At 54.8% G+C, this 25433-nt stretch overlaps 1 protein-coding gene and 1 non-coding gene across 2 annotated transcripts in view; both read right to left on the reverse strand.

The window, feature by feature from the left end:
- Nucleotides 1-15441, reverse strand: part of CTC1 (CST telomere replication complex component 1) — a 28830-nt gene extending 13389 nt beyond the window's left edge. The window contains exons 1-8 of the mRNA XM_066593801.1: nt 15361-15441; nt 13417-13538; nt 12259-12511; nt 11583-11782; nt 3319-3454; nt 2243-2542; nt 1868-1996; nt 1566-1792 (exon numbers count right to left, since the gene is read on the reverse strand). Coding sequence (XP_066449898.1) covers nt 1566-1792; nt 1868-1996; nt 2243-2542; nt 3319-3454; nt 11583-11782; nt 12259-12511; nt 13417-13538; nt 15361-15381 — 1388 coding nt within the window. The 5' untranslated portion in view covers nt 15382-15441. The remainder of the gene's footprint in view (nt 1-1565; nt 1793-1867; nt 1997-2242; nt 2543-3318; nt 3455-11582; nt 11783-12258; nt 12512-13416; nt 13539-15360) is intronic.
- A 694-nt stretch (nt 15442-16135) lies between these two features.
- On the reverse strand, nt 16136-16207 carry TRNAP-UGG (transfer RNA proline (anticodon UGG)). The gene has a single exon. It is a non-coding gene; the product is annotated as a tRNA-Pro (tRNA).
- Between the last annotated feature and the right edge of the window lie 9226 nt (nt 16208-25433).

The raw sequence follows: 25433 nt of genomic DNA on the forward strand, positions 1-25433 counted from the left end.
CAGACCCCATTGTCAGCTCTACACCCGGTGACATCCCCCCACCAGACCCCATTGTCAGCTCTACACCTAGGAGTATCCCCCCACCAGACCCCATTGTCAGCTCTATACCTGGGGGTGGGGTGGGGTCATCCCCCCCCCACCAGACCCCGATGTCAGCTCTCCACTTGGGGACATCCCAACACCAGACCCCGTTGTCAGCTCTCCACTTGGGGACATCCCAACACCAGACCCCGTTGTCAGCTCTCAACTTGGGGACATCCCAACACCAGACCCCGTTGTCAGTTCTCCACCAGGGGGTCATCCCCCCACCAGACCCTGTTGTCAGTTCTACACCTGGGGACATCCCAACACCAGACCCTGTTGTCAGCTCTACACCTAGGGACATCCCAACCCCAGACCCCGTTGTCACCTCCACCTAGGGACATCCCAACCCCAGACCCCGTTGTCACCTCCACCTAGGGACATCCCCCCCACCAGACTCCGTTGTCAGCTCTACACCTGGTGACATCCCCCCACCAGACCCCATTGTCAGCTCTACACCCGGTGACATCCCCCCACCAGACCCCATTGTCAGCTCTACACCCGGTGACATCCCCCCACCAGACCCCATTGTCAGCTCTACACCCGGTGACATCCCCCCACCAGACCCCATTGTCAGCTCTACACCTAGGAGTATCCCCCCACCAGACCCCATTGTCAGCTCTATACCTGGGGGTGGGGTGGGGTCATCCCCCCCCCCCCCACCAGACCCCGATGTCAGCTCTCCACTTGGGGACATCCCAACACCAGACCCCGTTGTCAGCTCTCCACTTGGGGACATCCCAACACCAGACCCCGTTGTCAGCTCTCCACTTGGGGACATCCCAACACCAGACCCCGTTGTCAGCTCTCCACTTGGGGACATCCCAACACCAGACCCCGTTGTCAGCTCTCCACTTGGGGACATCCCAACACCAGACCCCGTTGTCAGCTCTCCACCAGGGGGTCATCCCCCCACCAGACCCTGTTGTCAGTTCTACACCTGGGGACATCCCAACACCAGACCCTGTTGTCAGCTCTACACCTAGGGACATCCCAACCCCAGACCCCGTTGTCACCTCCACCTAGGGACATCCCCCCCACCAGACCCCGTTGTCACCTCCACCTAGGGACATCCCCCCCACCAGACCCCGTTGTCAGCTCTACACCTGGTGACATCCCCCCACCAGACCCCATTGTCAGCTCTACACCCGGTGACATCCCCCCACCAGGCCCCATTGTCAGCTCTACACCTAGGAGTATCCCCCCACCAGATCTGGTTGTCAGCTCTACACCCGGTGACATCCCCCCCACCAGACCCCGTTGTCAGCTCTACATCCGGGGGCATCTGATGGTCTCTTTACTGGGATATGATGTGCGTTCCTCCCCTTTATTCCTAATGCTCGCACATCACCTGACAGTGCAGGACTGCTGGGGGGGGGGGGGGGGGGGCGGAAATGCTTTTGTCAACATGGTATAGAATAAAAGCAACTTGGTGTAAAATCAACCAAACAATAGGCTGCCACGGCTGCACCGCCATCACTTACTTCTCCTGCAGCTTGTCAATGACGTGGCACATCCACAGGTACTCCGGCAGCCGCAGACGGTAGCAGAACAGGAGGTGAAGATACAGGTGACGGGCTCCGGAGGACAGAGAACACGGCGTGTTAAGACGGGAGAAGTGACATATTCTGAGACGGCTTCTGAGACAGCTAGAAAGGACCAGCGTGGGGAAGAGAGGGCTGGGAGACTGCTGCAGGTGGGCATCACAGACCTGAAAACCCAGAGCAGCTATGAATGAGCGCCGCAGGACCTCGTACCTGTATTCCTTACCTGTAAGTTAGCTCACCTCCACTCTGGCACCGACTCTCAGTCCTCTCCCTCCGCTGGGCAGCTGGGTGTATGCCGTGCAGAGAAGCAGAGCCCCATCAAGCTCATACAAGCCTGCGGGGGCATTAAGCACCCGTGTGAGGACCCCCTGAAGGAGAAGACAAGAGTCAGACCTCAGTAGATATTATAGCAGAGATCAGCAGCTACAAGTCACTGCTGATCTGGCAGCAAGCAAGGTCACTCAGTTACACCCCCTAGAGGCTGAATGTGGGTTCTACAAAAATAACAGAAGGACAGTTAGACTTACCCATCTCTGATGGACAACAATTCCCAGCATGTCTCATTAAATTCTGCCATCATTATACATAATCCCCAGGTCCTCTCTGCCTCTCACCTTGTAGGTTAACGTCTTGGATTCCTTACTTCGTCTTCCCGTCGGTCTCTCCAGAGGGCGATCAGATGACCTTTCAGTCTCAATCGATTCTGTTAACTTTTCTGAATTCTCCGCAACAGGGGAGGAGGGACAGGAGGGGCACAGCGGTGGGCACAGCGGCAGGCACAGGGCGAGAAGGGAAGAGGAGGTCACAGCAAACACCTGCCGAGAAGACCCACGAAGAGAAGACAAGGCAAGCGAGGTCACTTCATACGTGTCACCGATGTTCAAGACTTGATACCAAAACAGCTTAGATGGAACCTGCAAAAGGAGGAAACATATACAACATAGTCAAATGTGCTGATATTAGTCGGCTGCAGGGTGATATATATATACAGAAGGGGGCTATGAGTCTGCTCCTCCTCCTGCAGGGTGATATATAGAGAAGGGAGCTATGAGTCTGCTCCTCCCCCTGCTGGGTGATATATACAGAAGGGAGCTATGAGTCTGCTCCTCCTCCTGCAGGGTGATATATACAGAAGGGAGCTATGAGTCTGCTCCTCCTCCTGCAGGGTGATATATACAGAAGGGGGCTATGAGTCTGCTCCTCCTCCTGCAGGATGATATATACAGAAGGGAGCTATGAGTCTGCCCCTCCTGCAAGGTGATATATACAGAAGGGAGCTATGAGTCTGCTCCTCCTTCTGCAGGGTGATATATACAGAAGGGAGCTATGAGTCTGCTCCTCCTTCTGCAGGGTGATATATACAGAGTGGAGCTATGAGTCTGCTCCTCCCCCTGCAGGGTGATATATACAGAAGGGAGCTATGAGTCTGCTCCTCCCCCTGCAGGGTGATATATACAGAAGGGAGCTATGAGTCTCCTCCTCCTGCACAGGGTGATATATACAGAAGGGAGCTATGAGTCTGCTCCTCCTCCTGCAGGGTGATATATACAGAAGGAGGCTATGAGTCTGCTCCTCCTCCTGCAGGGTGATATATACAGAAGGAGTCTATGAGTCTGCTCCTCCTGCAGGGTGACATATACAAAAGGGAGCTATGAGTCTGCCCCCTGCAGGTTAGCACAGGGACTCTCACCTGTACAATCACAGGTACAGACTGCTTTGTGTCTTGCAGAAAGAAAAAGAAGAATGTTTTGCTCCGTACGGTGACCAGCGATGTGACCAGTGACACTTGGCCAGTTACTGACACTCGGCATCCATGGGACCGTTTGCTGCAGAGGGAGAGAGAGAAGACAGAAAATTACTGAGATGTCACTGGAGTCACAGGGAGGACCAAAGGGGAGAAAAGGCTGTGAAATGACAGAAGGAGGGGGAGCAGCAGAGACCACGGAAAAGGAGGAGGAGAAGGAGCAGCAGCAGAGACCACGGAAAAGGAGGAGGAGAAGGAGCAGCAGCAGAGACCACGGAAAAGGAGGAGGAGAAGCAGCAGCAGCAGAGGCCACGGAAAAGGAGGAGGAGAAGGAGCAGCAGCAGAGGCCACGGAAAAGGAGGAGGAGAAGGAGCAGCAGCAGAGGCCACGGAAAAGGAGGAGGAGAAGGAGCAGCAGCAGAGGCCACGGAAAAGGAGGAGGAGGAGCAGCAGAGGCCACGGGAGAAGGAGGAGCAGCAGCAGAGGCCACGGGAGAAGGAGGAGCAGCAGAGGCCACGGGAGGAGGAGGAGCAGCAGCAGAGGCCACGGGAGAAGGAGGAGCAGCAGAGGCCACAGGAGGAGGAGGAGCAGCAGAGGCCACGGGAGGAGGAGGAGCAGCAGAGGCCACGGGAGAAGGAGGAGGAGGAGAGGCCACGGGAGAAGGAGGAGGAGGAGAGGCCACGGGAGAAGGAGGAGGAGGAGAGGCCACGGGAGAAGGAGGAGGAGGAGGAGAGGCCACGGGAGAAGGAGGAGGAGGAGGAGAGGCCACGGGAGAAGGAGGAGGAGGAGGAGAGGCCACGGGAGAAGGAGGAGGAGGAGGAGAGGCCACGGGAGAAGGAGGAGGAGGAGGAGAGGCCACGGGAGAAGGAGGAGGAGGAGGAGAGGCCACGGGAGAAGGAGGAGGAGGAGGAGAGGCCACGGGAGAAGGAGGAGGAGGAGAGGCCACGGGAGAAGGAGGAGGAGGAGAGGCCACGGGAGAAGGAGGAGGAGGAGAGGCCACGGGAGGAGGAGGAGCAGCAGAGGCCACGGGAGGAGGAGGAGGAGCAGCAGAGGCCACGGGAGGAGGAGGAGCAGCAGAGGCCACGGGAGGAGGAGGAGCAGCAGAGGCCACGGGAGGAGGAGGAGGAGCAGCAGAGACCACGGGAGGAGGAGGAGGAGCAGCAGAGACCACGGGAGAAGGAGGAGGAGCAGAGGCCACGGCGGGAGGAGGAGCAGCAGAGGCCACGGGAGAAGGAGGAGGAGGAGAGGCCACAGGAGAAAGAGGAGGAGGAGAGGCCACGGGAGAAGGAGGAGGAGGAGAGGCCACGGGAGAAGGAGGAGGAGGAGAGGCCACGGGAGAAGGAGGAGGAGGAGAGGCCACGGGAGGAGGAGGAGGAGGAGGAGAGGCCACGGGAGGAGAAGGAGCAGCAGCAGCAGAGGCCACGGGAGAAGGAGGAGCAGCAGCAGAGGCCACGGAAAAGGAGGAGGAGAAGGAGCAGCAGCAGAGGCCACGGAAAAGGAGGAGGAGAAGGAGCAGCAGCAGAGGCCACGGAAAAGGAGGAGGAGGAGGAGCAGCAGAGGCCACGGGAGAAGGAGGAGCAGCAGAGGCCACGGGAGGAGGAGGAGCAGCAGAGGCCACGGGAGGAGGAGGAGCAGCAGAGGCCACGGGAGAAGGAGGAGGAGGAGCAGAGGCCACGGGAGAAGGAGGAGGAGGAGAGGCCACGGGAGAAGGAGGAGGAGGAGAGGCCACGGGAGAAGGAGGAGGAGGAGAGGCCACGGGAGAAGGAGGAGGAGGAGAGGCCACGGGAGAAGGAGGAGGAGGAGAGGCCACGGGAGGAGGAGGAGGAGCAGCAGAGGCCACGGGAGTAGGAGGAGCAGCAGAGGCCACGGGAGAAGGAGGAGGAGCAGCAGAGGCCACGGGAGAAGGAGGAGGAGCAGCAGAGGCCACGGGAGAAGGAGGAGGAGCAGCAGAGGCCACGGGAGAAGGAGGAGCAGCAGAGGCCACGGGAGAAGGAGGAGGAGCAGAGGCCACGGGAGAAGGAGGAGGAGCAGCAGAGGCCACGGGAGGAGGAGGAGCAGCAGAGGCCACGGCGGGAGGAGAAGCAGCAGAGGCCACGGCGGGAGGAGGAGCAGCAGAGGCCACGGGAGAAGGAGGAGGAGGAGAGGCCACGGGAGGAGGAGGAGGAGGAGAGGCCACGGGAGGAGGAGGAGGAGAGGCCACGGGAGGAGGAGAAGGAGCAGCAGAGGCCACGGGAGAAGGAGGAGGAGCAGCAGCAGAGGCCACGGGAGAAGGAGGAGCAGCAGCAGCAGAGGCCACGGGAGAAGGAGGAGGAGCAGCAGCAGAGGCCACGGGAGAAGGAGGAGGAGCAGCAGCAGCAGAGGCCACGGGAGAAGGAGGACCAGCAGCAGCAGAGGCCACGGGAGGAGGAGGCGCAGCAGCAGAGGCCACGGGACAAGGAGGAGGCGCAGCAGCAGAGGCCACGGGACAAGGAGGAGGAGCAGCAGCAGAGGCCACGGGACAAGGAGGAGGAGCAGCAGCAGAGGCCACGGGACAAGGAGGAGGAGCAGCAGCAGAGGCCACGGGAGAAGGAGGAGGAGCAGCAGAGGCCACGGGAGAAGGAGGAGGAGGAGCAGCAGCGGCAGAGGCCACGGGAGAAGGAGGAGGAGGAGCAGCAGCGGCAGAGGCCACGGGAGAAGGAGGAGGAGCAGCAGCAGAGGCCACGGGAGAAGGAGGAGCAGCAGCAGCAGAGGCCACGGGAGAAGGAGGAGCAGCAGCAGAGGCCACGGAAAAGGAGGAGGAGAAGGAGCAGCAGCAGAGGCCACGGAAAAGGAGGAGGAGAAGGAGCAGCAGCAGAGGCCACGGAAAAGGAGGAGGAGGAGCAGCAGAGGCCACGGGAGAAGGAGGAGCAGCAGAGGCCACGGGAGAAGGAGGAGCAGCAGAGGCCACGGGAGAAGGAGGAGCAGCAGAGGCCACGGGAGAAGGAGGAGGAGGAGAGGCCACGGGAGAAGGAGGAGGAGGAGAGGCCACGGGAGAAGGAGGAGGAGGAGAGGCCACGGGAGAAGGAGGAGGAGGAGAGGCCACGGGAGGAGGAGGAGAGGCCACGGGAGGAGGAGGAGGAGCAGCAGAGGCCACGGGAGGAGGAGGAGGAGCAGCAGAGGCCACGGGAGAAGGAGGAGGAGCAGCAGAGGCCACGGGAGAAGGAGGAGGAGCAGCAGAGGCCACGGGAGAAGGAGGAGGAGCAGCAGAGGCCACGGCGGGAGGAGGAGCAGCAGAGGCCACGGCGGGAGGAGGAGCAGCAGAGGCCACGGCGGGAGGAGGAGCAGCAGAGGCCACGGCGGGAGGAGGAGCAGCAGAGGCCACGGCGGGAGGAGGAGCAGCAGAGGCCACGGCGGGAGGAGGAGCAGCAGAGGCCACGGCGGGAGGAGGAGCAGCAGAGGCCACGGGAGAAGGAGGAGGAGCAGCAGAGGCCACGGGAGAAGGAGGAGGAGGAGAGGCCACGGGAGGAGGAGGAGGAGAGGCCACGGGAGGAGGAGAAGGAGCAGCAGAGGCCACGGGAGAAGGAGGAGGAGCAGCAGCAGAGGCCACGGGAGAAGGAGGAGGAGCAGCAGCAGAGGCCACGGGAGAAGGAGGAGGAGCAGCAGCAGCAGAGGCCACGGGAGAAGGAGGAGGAGCAGCAGCAGCAGAGGCCACGGGAGAAGGAGGAGGAGCAGCAGCAGCAGAGGCCACGGGAGAAGGAGGAGCAGCAGCAGCAGCAGAGGCCACGGGAGAAGGAGGAGCAGCAGCAGAGGCCACAGGAGAAGGAGGAGCAGCAGCAGAGGCCACGGGAGAAGGAGGAGCAGCAGCAGAGGCCACGGGAGGAGGAGCAGCAGCGGCAGAGGCCACGGGAGGAGGAGGAGCAGCAGAGGCCACGGGAGGAGGAGGAGGAGCAGCAGAGGCCACGGGAGGAGGAGGAGGAGCAGCAGAGGCCACGGGAGAAGGAGGAGGAGCAGCAGAGGCCACGGGAGAAGGAGGAGGAGCAGCAGAGGCCACGGGAGAAGGAGGAGGAGCAGCAGAGGCCACGGTGGGAGGAGCAGCAGAGGCCACGGCGGGAGGAGGAGCAGCAGAGGCCACGGCGGGAGGAGGAGCAGCAGAGGCCACGGCGGGAGGAGGAGCAGCAGAGGCCACGGCGGGAGGAGGAGCAGCAGAGGCCACGGCGGGAGGAGGAGCAGCAGAGGCCACGGGAGAAGGAGGAGGAGGAGAGGCCACGGGAGGAGGAGGAGGAGAGGCCACGGGAGGAGGAGGAGGAGAGGCCACGGGAGGAGGAGAAGGAGCAGCAGAGGCCACGGGAGAAGGAGGAGGAGCAGCAGCAGAGGCCACGGGAGAAGGAGGAGCAGCAGCAGAGGCCACGGGAGAAGGAGGAGGAGCAGCAGCAGCAGAGGCCACGGGAGAAGGAGGAGGAGCAGCAGCAGCAGAGGCCACGGGAGAAGGAGGAGCAGCAGCAGCAGCAGAGGCCACGGGAGAAGGAGGAGCAGCAGCAGAGGCCACGGGAGAAGGAGGAGGAGCAGCAGCAGAGGCCACGGGAGAAGGAGGAGCAGCAGCAGCAGAGGCCACGGGAGAAGGAGGAGGAGCAGCAGCAGAGGCCACGGGAGAAGGAGGAGGAGCAGCAGCAGCAGAGGCCACGGGAGAAGGAGGACCAGCAGCAGCAGAGGCCACGGGAGGAGGAGGCGCAGCAGCAGAGGCCACGGGACAAGGAGGAGGCGCAGCAGCAGAGGCCACGGGACAAGGAGGAGGAGCAGCAGCAGAGGCCACGGGACAAGGAGGAGGAGCAGCAGCAGAGGCCACGGGAGAAGGAGGAGGAGGAGCAGCAGCGGCAGAGGCCACGGGAGAAGGAGGAGGAGGAGCAGCAGCGGCAGAGGCCACGGGAGAAGGAGGAGGAGCAGCAGCAGCAGAGGCCACGGGAGAAGGAGGAGCAGCAGCAGCAGAGGCCACGGGAGAAGGAGGAGCAGCAGCAGAGGCCACGGAAAAGGAGGAGGAGAAGGAGCAGCAGCAGAGGCCACGGAAAAGGAGGAGGAGAAGGAGCAGCAGCAGAGGCCACGGAAAAGGAGGAGGAGGAGGAGCAGCAGAGGCCACGGGAGAAGGAGGAGCAGCAGAGGCCACGGGAGAAGGAGGAGCAGCAGAGGCCACGGGAGAAGGAGGAGGAGGAGAGGCCACGGGAGAAGGAGGAGGAGGAGAGGCCACGGGAGAAGGAGGAGGAGGAGAGGCCACGGGAGGAGGAGGAGAGGCCACGGGAGGAGGAGGAGGAGCAGCAGAGGCCACGGGAGGAGGAGGAGGAGCAGCAGAGGCCACGGGAGAAGGAGGAGGAGCAGCAGAGGCCACGGGAGAAGGAGGAGGAGCAGCAGAGGCCACGGGAGAAGGAGGAGGAGCAGCAGAGGCCACGGCGGGAGGAGGAGCAGCAGAGGCCACGGCGGGAGGAGGAGCAGCAGAGGCCACGGCGGGAGGAGGAGCAGCAGAGGCCACGGCGGGAGGAGGAGCAGCAGAGGCCACGGCGGGAGGAGGAGCAGCAGAGGCCACGGCGGGAGGAGGAGCAGCAGAGGCCACGGCGGGAGGAGGAGCAGCAGAGGCCACGGCGGGAGGAGGAGCAGCAGAGGCCACGGGAGAAGGAGGAGGAGCAGCAGAGGCCACGGGAGAAGGAGGAGGAGGAGAGGCCACGGGAGGAGGAGGAGGAGGAGAGGCCACGGGAGGAGGAGGAGGAGAGGCCACGGGAGGAGGAGAAGGAGCAGCAGAGGCCACGGGAGAAGGAGGAGGAGCAGCAGCAGAGGCCACGGGAGAAGGAGGAGGAGCAGCAGCAGCAGAGGCCACGGGAGAAGGAGGAGGAGCAGCAGCAGCAGAGGCCACGGGAGAAGGAGGAGGAGCAGCAGCAGCAGAGGCCACGGGAGAAGGAGGAGGAGCAGCAGCAGCAGAGGCCACGGGAGAAGGAGGAGCAGCAGCAGCAGCAGAGGCCACGGGAGAAGGAGGAGCAGCAGCAGAGGCCACGGGAGAAGGAGGAGCAGCAGCAGAGGCCACGGGAGAAGGAGGAGCAGCAGCAGAGGCCACGGGAGGAGGAGCAGCAGCGGCAGAGGCCACGGGAGGAGGAGGAGCAGCAGAGGCCACGGGAGGAGGAGGAGGAGCAGCAGAGGCCACGGGAGGAGGAGGAGCAGCAGAGGCCACGGGAGGAGGAGGAGGAGCAGCAGAGGCCACGGGAGGAGGAGGAGGAGCAGCAGAGGCCACGGGAGAAGGAGGAGGAGCAGCAGAGGCCACGGGAGAAGGAGGAGGAGCAGCAGAGGCCACGGGAGAAGGAGGAGGAGCAGCAGAGGCCACGGTGGGAGGAGCAGCAGAGGCCACGGCGGGAGGAGGAGCAGCAGAGGCCACGGCGGGAGGAGGAGCAGCAGAGGCCACGGCGGGAGGAGGAGCAGCAGAGGCCACGGCAGGAGGAGGAGCAGCAGAGGCCACGGGAGAAGGAGGAGGAGGAGAGGCCACGGGAGAAGGAGGAGGAGGAGAGGCCACGGGAGGAGGAGGAGAGGCCACGGGAGGAGGAGAAGGAGCAGCAGAGGCCACGGGAGAAGGAGGAGGAGCAGCAGCAGAGGCCACGGGAGAAGGAGGAGCAGCAGCAGAGGCCACGGGAGAAGGAGGAGGAGCAGCAGCAGCAGAGGCCACGGGAGAAGGAGGAGGAGCAGCAGCAGCAGAGGCCACGGGAGAAGGAGGAGCAGCAGCAGCAGCAGAGGCCACGGGAGAAGGAGGAGCAGCAGCAGAGGCCACGGGAGGAGGAGGAGCAGCAGCAGAGGCCACGGGAGGAGGAGCAGCAGCGGCAGAGGCCACGGGAGGAGGAGGAGAAGGAGGAGCAGCGGCAGAGGCCACGGGACGAGGAGGAGCAGCGGCAGAGGCCACGGGACGAGGAGGAGGAGGAGCAGCGGCAGAGGCCACGGGACGAGGAGGAGGAGGAGCAGCGGCAGAGGCCACGGGACGAGGAGGAGGAGGAGCAGCGGCAGAGGCCACGGGACGAGGAGGAGGAGGAGCAGCGGCAGAGGCCACGGGACGAGGAGGAGGAGGAGCAGCGGCAGAGGCCACGGGACGAGGAGGAGCAGCGGCAGAGGCCACGGGACGAGGAGGAGCAGCGGCAGAGGCCACGGGACGAGGAGGAGGAGGAGCAGCGGCAGAGGCCACGGGACGAGGAGGCGCAGCGGCAGAGGCCACGGGACGAGGAGGAGGAGGCGCAGCGGCAGAGGCCACGGGACGAGGAGGAGGAGGCGCAGCGGCAGAGGCCACGGGACGAGGAGGAGGAGGCGCAGCGGCAGAGGCCACGGGACGAGGAGGAGGAGGCGCAGCGGCAGAGGCCACGGGACGAGGAGGAGGCGCAGCGGCAGAGGCCACGGGACGAGGAGGAGGCGCAGCAGCAGAGGCCACGGGACGAGGAGGAGGCGCAGCAGCAGAGGCCACGGGACGAGGAGGAGGCGCAGCAGCAGAGGCCACGGGACGAGGAGGAGGCGCAGCAGCAGAGGCCACGGGACGAGGAGGAGGAGCAGCAGCAGAGGCCACGGGACAAGGAGGAGGAGCAGCAGCAGAGGCCACGGGACAAGGAGGAGGAGCAGCAGCAGAGGCCACGGGACAAGGAGGAGGAGCAGCAGCAGAGGCCACGGGACAAGGAGGAGGAGCAGCAGCAGAGGCCACGGGACAAGGAGGAGGAGCAGCAGCAGAGGCCACGGGACAAGGAGGAGGAGCAGCAGCAGAGGCCACGGGACAAGGAGGAGGAGCAGCAGCAGAGGCCACGGGACAAGGAGGAGGAGCAGCAGCAGAGGCCACGGGACAAGGAGGAGGAGCAGCAGCAGAGGCCACGGGACAAGGAGGAGGAGCAGCAGCAGAGGCCACGGGAGGAGGAGGAGCAGCAGAGGCCACGGGAGAAGGAGGAGGAGCAGCAGCAGAGGCCACGGGAGAAGGAGGAGGAGCAGCAGAGGCCACGGGAGAAGGAGGAGGAGCAGCAGAGGCCACGGGAGAAGGAGGAGGAGCAGCAGAGGCCACGGGAGAAGGAGGAGGAGCAGCAGAGGCCACGGGAGAAGGAGGAGGAGCAGCAGAGGCCACGGGAGAAGGAGGAGGAGCAGCAGAGGCCACGGGAGAAGGAGCAGCAGCAGAGGCCACGGGAGAAGGAGCAGCAGCAGAGGCCACGGGACAAGGAGGAGGAGCAGCAGCAGAGGCCACAGGAGGAGAAATCAGTTCATTACATGTTATGCAGATACAGAATAGCAGACTCCGGAGTGATGAATGAGGAAACTGCTGGAACGTTGGCTGCGACTTCCGGCTGGGTGACTGGGATCGGAGGGGACAAGACCTCCACGTAGCCTCCTCCATGATGAGTGGGAATATAAATCCAGCAAGGGAAGATGAGCAGCGACTCCAGGCAAGAGCAATCAGATTGCAGCACCTACAGAGAGACAACGATTAAAGGGGCTGTCCAACTTAAATTTTTTTCCAACAGCTTGCCATAAAACAATTGGAGACACGACAGTCCAGCACTCCCCTCCCCCGGGATGTAGTGCGGCGGCTCCGTGGATGTCTCGGTTCGTACTGTCAGCGGAAGTCAAGTGATCGCTGCAGTAAATCAGAGGTTGCAGCATCTCCGTTCAGAACTTCTGGCGCCTAGAATATGAGCACTGACGCCAGGAGAACGGGCGATAACACAGCGACTTCTGATTGCCTGCAGTGGTCACCTGACTTCTGCTGTCAGTTTCTGCCCAGGAGGACCACAGGAGGCGCTGCACTTTTTCCTGGTGGGGCAGGAAGAGGGGCAAAGAATGTTTCTTGTATTTTATGTATGGTCAGCTGTCATAACCGCTCACGGGTGACGCCACCGTGTGGTGCCCATGAAAACCAACCTCACCCGTCGGGCTGGCATCTTACCTCACATGGCACACAGCCATTGGCATCACGGATATATAGGCTCCCATCATGCTGTCCGTCTGTTGGCTGATCTGTAATGTACCCCACCAGGAGGAGGCGCGCTCGTGGCAGTATAGTGGGGGGCACCCCGCCGGATTTTGTCCAGTACCCCAAACCTTCCTGACTCCACTGCTGGAACTGCTCCGTGTCCCAACCGAGAAGGGAGACGCAGGGCGAGCGTTGAAGGGCGAGGAGCTGGGAGATCGGGGTGAAACTGGAAGAGACAGAAGAGAGATCGCTGCAGGCAAACCGCCATACTACTACAATCTGCCCCCTATAGGACAGGCTCAGCACTGCTACAGGGAGATGTCAGCACTGCTACCTTCATGATGGTCATTGGGCAAATACTGGGCCTACACCTCCAGAACCAGCTACTGGGGACACTGGGCCCACATGACCAGAGCTGGAGACGCTGGGCAGTTATTGAGCCTGCACCTCCAGAACTGCTGACGGGGTCAGTGGGCAGATACAGGGGGCACTCGGCTCTACACCCTCAGCACCCCTACTAGAGGCACTCGGCGCCGCGCCTCCAGCACCCCTACTAGAGGGGGCACTCGGCGCCGCGCCCCCAGCACCCCTACTAGAGGGGGCACTCGGCGCCGCGCCCCCAGCAATGCTACTGATATTGGATCCGCACCCACAGCACCGGTACTGGGGGTCACACCTCGATGACCAGTACTGGGGACACAGTTCGGGTCCCACGTGGTGGACTTTGTCGCACATCTACATCATATGGTGCGGATTTTTGACACGGACCCGCTGCAGATTTCACCGTTTCCACTGAAGGTGTGAGGTCCGCTGCGGATCCACATCAGACTCTGCGAGACCCCGGGAGGGTCCTGCTATACCAGCAGAATTCTTGGCCGATGTACAGAGCGCTGACCGCCGCGTACGATGATTAGCGCCTGTTTATCTCCCAGGTCAGCTGCGCGCTCGTCACATGGCGAGATGTACGGGCGATGCGCCAGGATTTGTAGGCGGACCAACGAGCGGTTCTTGGCGGTCGGTCGCTTGTCCTTTCACGCCGCCCAACCGATGGCCAGAGGACAAGGAGAGGAACGTTGGTGGGTGATAATCGGACCGCGTAAAAGGACGTTTATGAGGACGGTCGGGTGATACCTGTAGCTGACGGGCAGCTGGGGGCTCAGGGTCTTCAGACGCGGGATGACGCTCCTCCCTGCGGCCCCCTCACACAGCTGCTCCACGACATGTCGCTCCGCCGCCTGCAGCCACGAGGAGACCTGCAACAAGACACAGAGTCACAGCGTGCCATCCGGACCCCACCAGAGTCACAGCGTGTGCCATCCGGACCCCACCAGAGTCACAGCGTGTGCCATACTGACCCCACCTGAGTCACAGCGTGTGCCATCCGGACCCCACCAGAGTCACAGCGTGTGCCATCCTGACCCCACCAGAGTCACAGCGTGCCATCCTGACCCCACCAGAGTCACAGCGTGCCATCCTGACCCCACCAGAGTCACAGCGTGCCATCCGGACCCCACCAGAGTCACAGCGTGCCATCCGGACCCCACCAGAGTCACAGCGTGTGCCATCCTGACCCCACCAGAGTCACAGCGTGCCATCCGGACCCCACCAGAGTCACAGTGTGCACATACTGACCCCACCTGGGTCACAGCGTGTGCCATCCGGACCCCACCTGGGTCACAGCGTGTGCCATCCGGACCCCACCTGGGTCACAGCGTGCCATACTGACCCCACCTGAGTCACAGCGTGTGCATACTGACCCCACCTGGGTCACAGCGTGTGCATACTGACCCCACCTGGGTCACAGCGTGTGCCATACTGACCCCACCTGGGTCACAGCGTGTGCCATACTGACCCCACCAGAGTCACAGCGTGCCATCCGGACCCCACCAGAGTCACAGCGTGTGCCATCCTGACCCCACCTGGGTCACAGCGTGTCATACTGACCCCACCAGAGTCACAGCGTGCCATCCGGACCCCACCAGAGTCACAGCGTGTGCCATACTGACCCCACCTGGGTCACAGCGTGTCATACTGACCCCACCAGAGTCACAGCGTGCCATCCGGACCCCACCAGAGTCACAGCGTGTGCCATACTGACCCCACCTGGGTCACAGCGTGTCATACTGACCCCACCTGGGTCACAGCGTGCCAGCCGGACCCCACCTGGGTCACAGCGTGCCAGCCGGACCCCACCTGGGTCACAGCGTGCCAGCCGGACCCCACCTGGGTCACAGCGTGCCAGCCGGACCCCACCTGGGTCACAGCGTGCCAGCCGGACCCCACCTGGGTCACAGCGTGCCAGCCGGACCCCACCTGGGTCACAGCGTGCCAGCCGGACCCCACCTGGGTCACAGCGTGCCAGCCGGACCCCACCTGGGTCACAGCGTGCCAGCCGGACCCCACCTGGGTCACAGCGTGCCAGCCGGACCCCACCTGGGTCACAGCGTGCCATCACGACCCCACCAGAGTCACAGCGTGCCATCACGACCCCACCAGAGTCACAGCGTGCCATCCGGACCCCACCAGAGTCACAGCGTGTGCCATACTGACCCCACCTGGGTCACAGCGTGTCATACTGACCCCACCAGAGTCACAGCGTGCCATCCGGACCCCACCTGGGTCACAGCGTGCCATCCGGACCCCACCTGGGTCACAGCGTGCCATCCGGACCCCACCTGGGTCACAGCGTGCCATCCGGACCCCACCAGAGTCACAGCGTGTGCATACTAACCCCACCTGGGTCACAGCGTGTGCCATACTGACCCCACCTGGGTCACAGCGTGCCATACTGATCCTACCTGGGTCACAGCGTGCCATACTGACCCCACCTGGGTCACAGCGTGCCATACTGACCCCACCTGGGTCACAGCGTGCCATACTGATCCTACCTGGGTCACAGCGTGCCATACTGACCCATGGACATCCTCCCCATCTCCGCAGAGACCCACCTTAGGGCCCCATCTTCATAGTCATCTACTAAACGAGCCCCCTTCTCCACAGAGACCGACCTGAGATGTCCCCTTCTACACAGACACCGACCACCACCTGAGGTGCTCCATCTTCATAGATACCTACCTGAGGCGCCCCCGTCTCCATGGACACCGGCCTCTGCACTGACACAACTTTATCCCATTCTTTACAAACTCTCGGAAGTGCTAGCAGAGGGCGGAAATGAGGTCACGAGCAGGCATCACTTACTGGCGGAAGCCTATGCCTGCATAAATGTGGCCATCTAGTGTTGAAATTGTTGAATTGCACCCGCTGTAGCCTCAGTACAATGAGAATATGCTCGCCGCCTGGTGTCCAAAATGTGAATTACACCAACTCGGTCGCACGCCATAGAGAGATAGAGCGTTACTTCATCGGCGAACCGCAAGTGACGCAACCCCAAGTATAGCGGCTGTCTCCCCTCCAGGGCGGTGCGCGGTGGGAAGTCAGAGTGCGGCGCAAGAGGTTCCGTCCACTGACAACACAAAGCCTGGGCGTCCATTGTCTATCACCTCTCATCAAGGTAGCGTGGCCGAGCGGTCTAAGGCGCTGGATTAAGGCTCCAGTCTCTTCGGGGGCGTGGGTTCGAATCCCACCGCTGCCAGAATGTTTTTGTTTAGTCCAATATTTACACCATTAGTCGGAGTGTGGAGTTCTGTATGCGGCTTACAGTCCTGCCTCGCTCGGCCTCTATCCAGAATATATATAGTGTATATTACATTATATTTAACGGGATTTATTTTTCACCTGTTCCGTTCTGGTGAAAGTTAAAATATTATTTACACATCAGATGTTTTTTTTAAAGCACTAATACCTGTCCAGGTGTGCCGGGAATTTACTGGGGAAAGAAAATGTTAAAAACGGGCTCGTCCGGGATTTGAACCCGGGACCTCTCGCACCCAAAGCGAGAATCATACCCCTAGACCAACGAGCCAGCTGCCTGTAGCTCTACCAGGATCTTTTGTGAGCTGTAATCAGAGGATTCATACACATTCTTAGGAGGGGTGCTGCAGGTCTCAGTGCCTGGAGTTGGGCACAGAGCTGACAATCTATAGGACACTCTGCCCTAGGTAATAATAGTAATCTTTATTTGTATAGCGCCAACTTATTCCGCAGCGCTTGGTAGACAGTGGAGTTTCTGGCTCGCTCACATTGTATTTGGCAAGGAGAATAAGAAGACCTGATACCCCCAACCCAACAGGCACCGAATGGGACGCCTGTCAATCTGCACTCGTTTCATTTCCCTTCGTGTGAGAATCGGCAGAGAATTGCGAAAAAATTGTAATTCAGATGGTTCGTTAGCGCTGGCTGGTCATGGGGGGGAGGGGGGGGATGTCCACTGGAACGGAACAATCCTTTTCACAGCCCGATTGTCGGATGAATGAGGGTCCAGAGAAGTGTTCAGGCCCGATACTTGTCTCGTCTCAAAGCACCATTAGGGCCCACTTACCTGTCCTGACCCCTATGTCCTGGGCTGTGACGCAGCTCCCTTTCCTTTTATAGTGGGCTCCTTTGGCGCTATAAGTTTCTCTCTGGGAGGTGGGCGGGGCTTATCCGGGGTCTAGCCCCATTCATTTTCGCTAACATAGGCTGAATCTTCCGGGTGGTGATGTACTAATCCCCTTACCACCTAGTCAGAGAGGGGCGCAGCCTCCTCCTAACAGCCTCTGGGAGGCCTCTATAACATGGCGCCCCTCTTCGGCCTTATCTGTCTACACAGAGCGCAACAGCGCTGTTCTCACCTGCTCCTGATTCCGCTCCTCACTGCCTCCTCTGGCCACATCTCGGACCAGGCTGGGACGGCGCTGCATGCCAATGTTCTGTAAGGGCGAACACGGGCAGCATTTCCACCCTACATTTACAGGCAGCAGCCATTGTGAACATGTAAAGGCTGATGGAGGAGAACTCTCTCCCACCCATCGGAATCCCCTGATGTGATTGTTCTCAGCAAGAGAAACCCAGTAATCCTGTAGATATGAGACCTTTTAGTGGCTAACAGAAATACATGATGTAATAATAGCGAGATTCCGAACCAACGCAGGGTTCTTCGTAAGCCTGAAGAAGAACCCTGCGTTGGTTCGGAATCTCGCTATTATTACATCATGTCTTTCTGTTAGCCATTATAAGGTCTCATATCTACAGGATTACTGGGTTTCTCTTGCTGAGAACAATCACATTTTGCTCTACTGGCTAACACGGTACCAGATCTTTGTTTTCATTAATCCCCTGATGTGATCAAGGGGTCCCATTGTGTTGAAAATGGCCTCCAGGTCTGCCATCTACGGTGGCCTATGAGGCTCATAAACCAATATAATACACTACAGTACTGAAGTATTGCAATCTACTATAACAACGATATAGTGGGATGAAAGTCAAGACCCCCCAGGGGGACAAAAATAATAAGTAAAAAAGTATAAAAAATATTAAGAAAGAAAAATATTAAAAACCCCACCTTTTGCTCTTAGGGCTTACTCAGACGTCCGTATATCGGCTGGGTTTTCAAGCCTGGCTGATACACGCTGTTCCTCTCTGCAGGGGGAGGAGGTAGGACGGAATGGGAGCAGTGCACTCCGCTCCTGCCCCCTCTCCACTATTTGCAATGGGAGGCGGTGGGATGGGGAGGAATTTAGCTCCGCCCCCTCCCATTGCAAACAGCGGAGAGGGGGCGGGAGCTCAGCGCACTGCTCCCGTCCCATCCCGCCTCCTCTACTGCAGAGAGGGACAGCGTATATCAGCCGGGCGCTAAAACCCTTACTATGTAAAAAAAAAACACACAAAAAATCATGGCAAAGTTGGTATCACCAGATTTGTAATAACCTACGAAAAAGAAAATTAGAGCTCAATTTAAATTGCGCAGTGCATGCCGCAAAAAAATTTTTTATATAAAAAAAAAAACATGTCAAAAATAGCTAATTTTGTATATCTTGGCTCAAAGAAAATGAAATAGCAATTAAAAAGTCATATGGATCGCAAAAGTTACTATTAAAAAGTAAATTCACCCCGCCATAAAAAAAACCCTCGCAGATCACATGGTAACGGAAAAAACCTTAAAGGGTCTTCGAACGTGGAGAAAGAAAAAAATACATCTTTTTTTTTTTTATTTAAAAAAAATCAAAATAAAAAAATCCTATCTAAGTGTGTCGGCAGCTCGTCACCCGTCCGTCACCCGCCTATAGGGGGCGATGTGCTGTTCTTCACAATAATATTTTCAGCCACATAATGACCAATTAGCGTTTGCTCATTCATCAGCTGATCACACAGCAATGATCAGGTGATCGCCCGCTATCAATTATTGGCCTGTGGTCCGCTACTGCTCCACACCGGAGCGGGGGTGGTGAGACTCCAGCTGTGCCACTTCAGTTGCACCAATTTTTCAACCTCATAGGGCTCTTTCACACAGGCGCAGCGATTTACGGCTGCCTGAATCGCGGCCAAAAATCGCATGAACAAGAGGCAGGCGCAACCAAGTCGTGGCGGCATCTCCCGTTTTTTCAACGATTCACACGGCCGGGTGCGGCGTATATACGCCGAAACGTGGAATACTGTCGGCCAGGGGGAGAGAGTTCAGCTCTGCGAAATTCCCTCCCCATTCTCTTCCCCTTCCCTCCCCCTCTTCACCCCTTGCCGGCTGCCAGTAAGGAGAGGGGGCGGGATGTGGCGGGAGCTTAGCTTAGCTCATCATGCTAAACTCCAGCCTATGAGAGCTGCTGGCAAGGGGAGGGACTTTAGCAACGCGAGCCGCGACTGAACTCCCTCCCCCTTACCTTTCCAGAGTTTGCAGAAACATCACCAGATTAAGGCCTCATGGCCACGGGCGGATCACACTACTTATCCTGTGTGACAGGCTCCGCTCACACCAGGGTTTTATCGCAGGAATTCGGCTGCAATAAAATGCGGGCTGAAAATTGCGACCATCTGATGCATTGGATTCCAAAGCATCCGGTCAAAGGGGCGATTTTTGTATACTCCCCTTCTGAACGGGCGCTTAACCCCTTCATGTCACTGCCCCTTTTTTTTCCCATTTTCGTTTTTTCCTCCCCCCCTTAAAAAAATCATAACTCCTTTATTTATCCATCGCCGTCGCTGTATGAGGGCTTGTTTTTTGCGGGACAAGTTGTATTTTTTAATAGTGCTATTTAATGTATCATATAATGTACTGAAAAACTTTTAAAAAATTCTAATTGGAGTAAAATGAAAAAAAACCCCTCCGTGACGCCATCTTTCGGTGCGTCTTGTTTCTACGGCGCACAAACTGCAACAAAAGCGACATGATACCTTTATTCTATGGGTCGGTACGATTGCTACGATACCAAACGTATATAGTATTTTTTTTACTATACTACTCTTTTTTTTTTTAAAAGGCATTTAATTTTTTTCAATTATTTTCTGCAGTCATTTTGTGCACGCAATAACTTTTTTATTTTTTCGTCGACGTAGTTGAGTGAGGGCTCATTTTTTGCGGGATGTCCTGTAGTTTCCGTTAGTAATAATTTGGAATACATACGACTTTTTAATCGCTTTTTATTGCATTTTTTCTGGGAGACAGGGTGACTGAAAAAGTGTATTTCTAGCGTTCTTTATTTTTTTTTTCGGACAACGTTCAACATGCGGGGAAAATAATGCACTACTTTGATAGATCGGACTTTTATGGACGCGGCGATACCAAATTTGTATTTTTATTTTATGATTTAGATTTTTTAATTACAGATATGGCAAAAGGGGGGTGATTTTAACTTTTATTACTTTTTTTTGTTTTTAAACTTTATTGATCCTTTTTTTACTTAACTTTTAAGTCCCCCTAGGGGACTACAATATGCGATGCTTTGATCGCTCCTGCAGTATGACGTAATGCTATAGCATTACGTCGTACTGCATTCTGACAGGCAGCCAATCAAGCCACCCCAAGGGGATGGCTTGATAGGCAGTCTCTCAAGGCAGTCCTCAGGCCTTTCAGAAGCCATGACACCTGCACGGCTCCCCCGATCTCACCGTGCGGGGGCCGTACGGGACCCCCGAACATCGTTCAGAGGTTTTAAATGCTGCTGTCAGAATTGACAGCAGCATTTAAAGGGTTAATAGCCGCAATCGGCCAAACGTCTGATCGCGACTATTGCCTGCTGGTGTCAGCTGTACTAAGCAGCTGATGCCCACGCTGTATGCAGAGAGGTTGCCCTGCGTAAATGTACGTCCTGGAGCGAAAAGGGTATATATTTTTACTCTTAAAAGAATGTATGTAAATTGTTTTACACTTTTATTTAGTCCCCACAGCTGACGTGAACTTCCGATCAATTGATCACTTGTACTATATACTGCAATACTCCAGTATTGCAGTATACAGGGATTTTTGATGTTGTTTTCATGCCCTGGCTCAGGCAGAGCTTGAAAGACATCTGTGCGTGGCGGCCCTGATAGCCTTCAGTAGGCTGTGGGCTGCCAAGATACACCATTGGCACCCTGAGATTGTGCTGTGGGTGATGCCACTGGATGCCGGAAGGGATCCCCCCTCTCCCACTGACTGATTAAACATGCCGTCAGCTTTGACTGAAGCACCTAAACAGTTAACTGCTGCAATCAGAGCTCTGATGGAGGCAGTAACCGGAGGCTGACAGCTACCAGAAATAGCTGATAGCTGCGAGGTATGGAGGCGCCTCAGCACTGGTAAACACTACGTGTGAGAAGAAAAATAGGTCTTACCCCATCATTCTCACACAAAGTTTTTCTATATTACCTTTTTTTGTTTTTTAAACTCGCGCGCAATAGCCCACAGTCTGAACAGTTGAAAAGGCCCCAAAAACCAGTTCATGCACTAATATACTCCGCAGCGGTGAGCGTATTAGCGCATGCACCCAGCTATTTAAGCCCTGAAGGTTTTCTCATAAGTCGACCCCTTAGGGCGCCTACCCACTTGCGTTGCCGATTTTGGCGCGTGAAAAACGGGGCGTTTTCGCGCGTTTTTTGCACGTTTTTTGCAGCCCTCCATTGACAATCATAGGTGCATTAAGAGAAAAATAAGGAGACATATGCAACTGACAGTTCCTATGTGAAAAAACCCCACGAAACGGAAAAAAAAACCCAGATGGACAAGAACACATTCTATACTAATTGCTCTTGAGAAAAAACGCAAAACATCACAGGAAAAAAAATCACAAGTGGGTAGGCGCCCTTAGTGTATATGCCGGGCGGTCGCTGACCGGCACATGCGCAAATGATTTGTCCCTTTAGTAACCAGATTTGCTGTGTGACGAATAAGAATTAGTTAGTTAGTCATTAGTTGCTTCATTTCAGCTCACCGAAAAATAGTTTCTGGTTGGTTAATCATCTGGTGTAAACAGGTAATCGCTGCCTTACAATCAATAACCAACATGTAAGCAGGAAGGAGTGCGCTTTAGCGACTACAAACACGAACAACAAATGAACAAAAACCACTCTGTGCAAAAGCACACAAACAGCAAGCGAACATTTCGAGTGACTATTGAGACAGTAGTTGCCCTGTGTAAAGCAACCCTAAATTGCATGTATAAACTTAGCACAGCCTAATATGTAAAATATAAGGGTGACCAAATCTATATATCATATGATAGAAAATATAGAATAATGTACCAAAATGTAACCACTATAACAATACTCCTATATACAAGAACACAACTACTACAACTAATATACAAGAATGTACAAGAATATAACTACTATAATACTGCCCCCTATGTACAAGAATATAACTACTATAATACTGCCCCCTATGTACAAGAATATAACAACTATAATACTGCCTCCTATGTACAAGAATATAACTACTATAATACTGTCCCCTATATACAATAATATAACTACTATAATACTGCCCCCCTATGTACAATAATATAACTACTATAATACTGCTCCCTATGTACAAGAATATAGCTACTATAATACTGCCCCCTATGTACAAGAATATAGCTACTATAATACTGCCTCCTATGTACAAGAATATAACTACTATAATACTGCTCCCTATGTACAAGAATATAACTGCTATAATACTGCCCCCTATGTACAAGAATATAACTACTATAATACTGCTCCCTATGTACAAGAATATAGCTACTATAATACTGCCCCCTATGTACAAGAATATAGCTACTATAATACTGCCCCCTATGTACAAGAATATAACTACTATAATATTGCCCCCTATGTACAAGAATATAACTACTATAATACTGCTCCTATGTACAAGAATATAACTACTATAATACTGCCCCCTATGTACAAGAATATAACTACTATAATACTGTCCACTATGTACAAGAATATAACTACTATAATACTGCCCCCTATGTACAAGAATATAACTACTATAATACTGCCCCCTATGTGCAAGAATATAACTACTATAATACTGCCCCCTATGTACAAGAATATAACTACTATAATACTGCCCCCTATGTACAAGAATATAACTACTATAATACTGCCTCCTATGTACAAGAATATAGCTACTATAATACTGCCTCCTATGTACAAGAATATAACTACTATAATACTGCTCCCTATGTACAAGAATATAACTGCTATAATACTGCCCCCTATGTACAAGAATATAACTACTATAATACGGCCTCCTATGTACAAGAATATAACTACTATAATACTGCCCCTATGTACAAGAATATAACTACTATAATACTGCCCCCTATGTACAAGAAAATAACTACTATAATACGGCCTCCTATGTATAAGAATATAACTACTATAATACTGCCCCTATGTACAAGAATATAACTACTATAATACTGCCTCCTATGTACAAGACTATAACTGCTATAATACTGCTCCTATGTACAAGAATATAACTACTATAATACTGCCTCCTACGTACAAGAATATAACTACTATAATACTGCCCCCTATGTACAAGAATATAACTACTATAATACTGCCCCCTGTGTACAAGAATATAACTACTATAATACTGCCTCCTATGTACAAGACTATAACTGTTATAATACTGCTCCTACGTACAAGAATATAACTACTATAATACTGCCCCCTGTGTACAAGAATATAACTACTATAATACTGCCTCCTACATGCAAGAATATAACTACTATAATACTACCCCCTATGTACAAGAATATAACCACTATAATACTGCCCCCTATGTACAAGAATATAACTACTATAATACTGCCCCCTATGTACAAGAATATAACTACTATAATACTGCTCCTATGTACAAGAATATAACTACTATAATACTGCCCCCTATGCACAAGAATATAACTACTATAATACTACCCCCAATGTACAAGAATATAACTACTATAATACTGCCCCCTATGCATAAGAATATAACTACTATAATACTGCCCCCTATGTACAAGAATATAACTACTATAATACTGCCCCCTATGTACAAAAATATAACTACTATAATACTACCCCCAATGTACAAGAATATAACTACTATAATACTGCTCCTATGTACAAGAATATAACTACTATAATACTGCCCGCTATGTACAAGAATATAACTACTATAATACTGCCCCCTATGTACAAGAATATAACTACTATAATACTGCTCCTATGTACAAGAATATAACTACTATAATACTGCCCCCTATGTACAAGAATATAACTACTATAATACTGCCTCCTATGTACAAGAATATAACTACTATAATACTGCCTCCTATGTACAAGAATATAACTACTATAATACTGCTCCCTATGTACAAGAATATAACTACTATAATACTGCCTCCTATGTACAAGAATATAACTACTATAATACTGCCCCCTATGTACAAGAATATAACTACTATAATACTGCCTCCTATGTACAAGAATATAACTACTATAATACTGCCCCCTATGTACAAGAATATAACTACTATAATACTGCCCCCTATGTACAAGAATATAACTACTATAATACTGCCCCTATGTACAAGAATATAACTTTTATAATTCTGCCTCCTATGTACAAGAATATAACTACTATAATACTGCCTCCTATGTACAAGAATATAACTACTATAATACTGCTCCCTATGTACAAGAATATAACTACTATAACACTGCCCCCTATGTACAAGAATATAACTACTATAATACTGCCCCCTATGTACAAAAATATAACTACTATAATACTGCCCCCTATGTACAAGACTATAACCACTATAATACTGCCCCCTTTGTACAAGAATATAACTACTATAATACTGCCCCCTATGTACAAGAATATAACTACTATAATACTGCCCCCTATGTACAAGAATATAACTACTATAATACTACCCCCAATGTACAAAAATATAACTACTATAATACTACCCCCAATGTACAAGAATATAACTACTATAATACTGCCCCCTATGTACAAGAATATAACTACTATAATACTGCTCCTATGTACAAGAATATAACTACTATAATATTGCCCCCTATGTACAAGAATATAACTACTATAATACTGCCCCCTATGTACAGGAATATAACTACTATAATACTGCTCACTATGTACAAGAATATCTATATATATAAAAATAAATGTATGTCTGTGTGTGTGCGTGCGTGTCTGTCTGTCTGTCTGTCTGTTTGTCCTTTATGCGCTACTACACCATTCATCCGATCGCCATGAAACTTTGGGAAGTTGTTGAGTACACTCCTGGGAAGATTATAGGCATAGTACAACTATTCTACGATAAATGGCGCGCGCGCTAGCGTCGTCGAAAGTTACCACCCCCCCACGTAGATCGAATAAGTAAGCTACCTGCTATTGTGATGTCATCACTGATGTCATCAACATCGGACGCCCTTGAACATGCCCCAACATGTTCTATAAAGCTGCATTGTGATGTCATTAAGGCTCTATTATGACACGTACAGCTTGGAACCACTAGAGCACGCCAGCCAATTACCATTGGAGTTGGAAGTGGGTAAACAAGTACTAGGATATCTTCCTAAGAAGCCACAGCAGCCGGATAAATTGTATGTTCCACCCAACGGCTATTTTATTCAGCCTGCAAGGGGGAAGCAGCGGCCTACAAAATCTCATTCAGGTAGGTAGGTTCAGTTCTTGGAGGTTGGGGAATGCTTATGGGCAAGGCCTTATGTCTCATCCCAACTCGATTATTCAATTCTAAGCGCAAAAGAATTAGCGTCCAATTTTTATG

This window comes from Eleutherodactylus coqui, chromosome 2 (assembly GCF_035609145.1).
Source record: "Eleutherodactylus coqui strain aEleCoq1 chromosome 2, aEleCoq1.hap1, whole genome shotgun sequence".
In the NCBI taxonomy this organism is placed as follows: domain Eukaryota; kingdom Metazoa; phylum Chordata; class Amphibia; order Anura; family Eleutherodactylidae; genus Eleutherodactylus; species Eleutherodactylus coqui.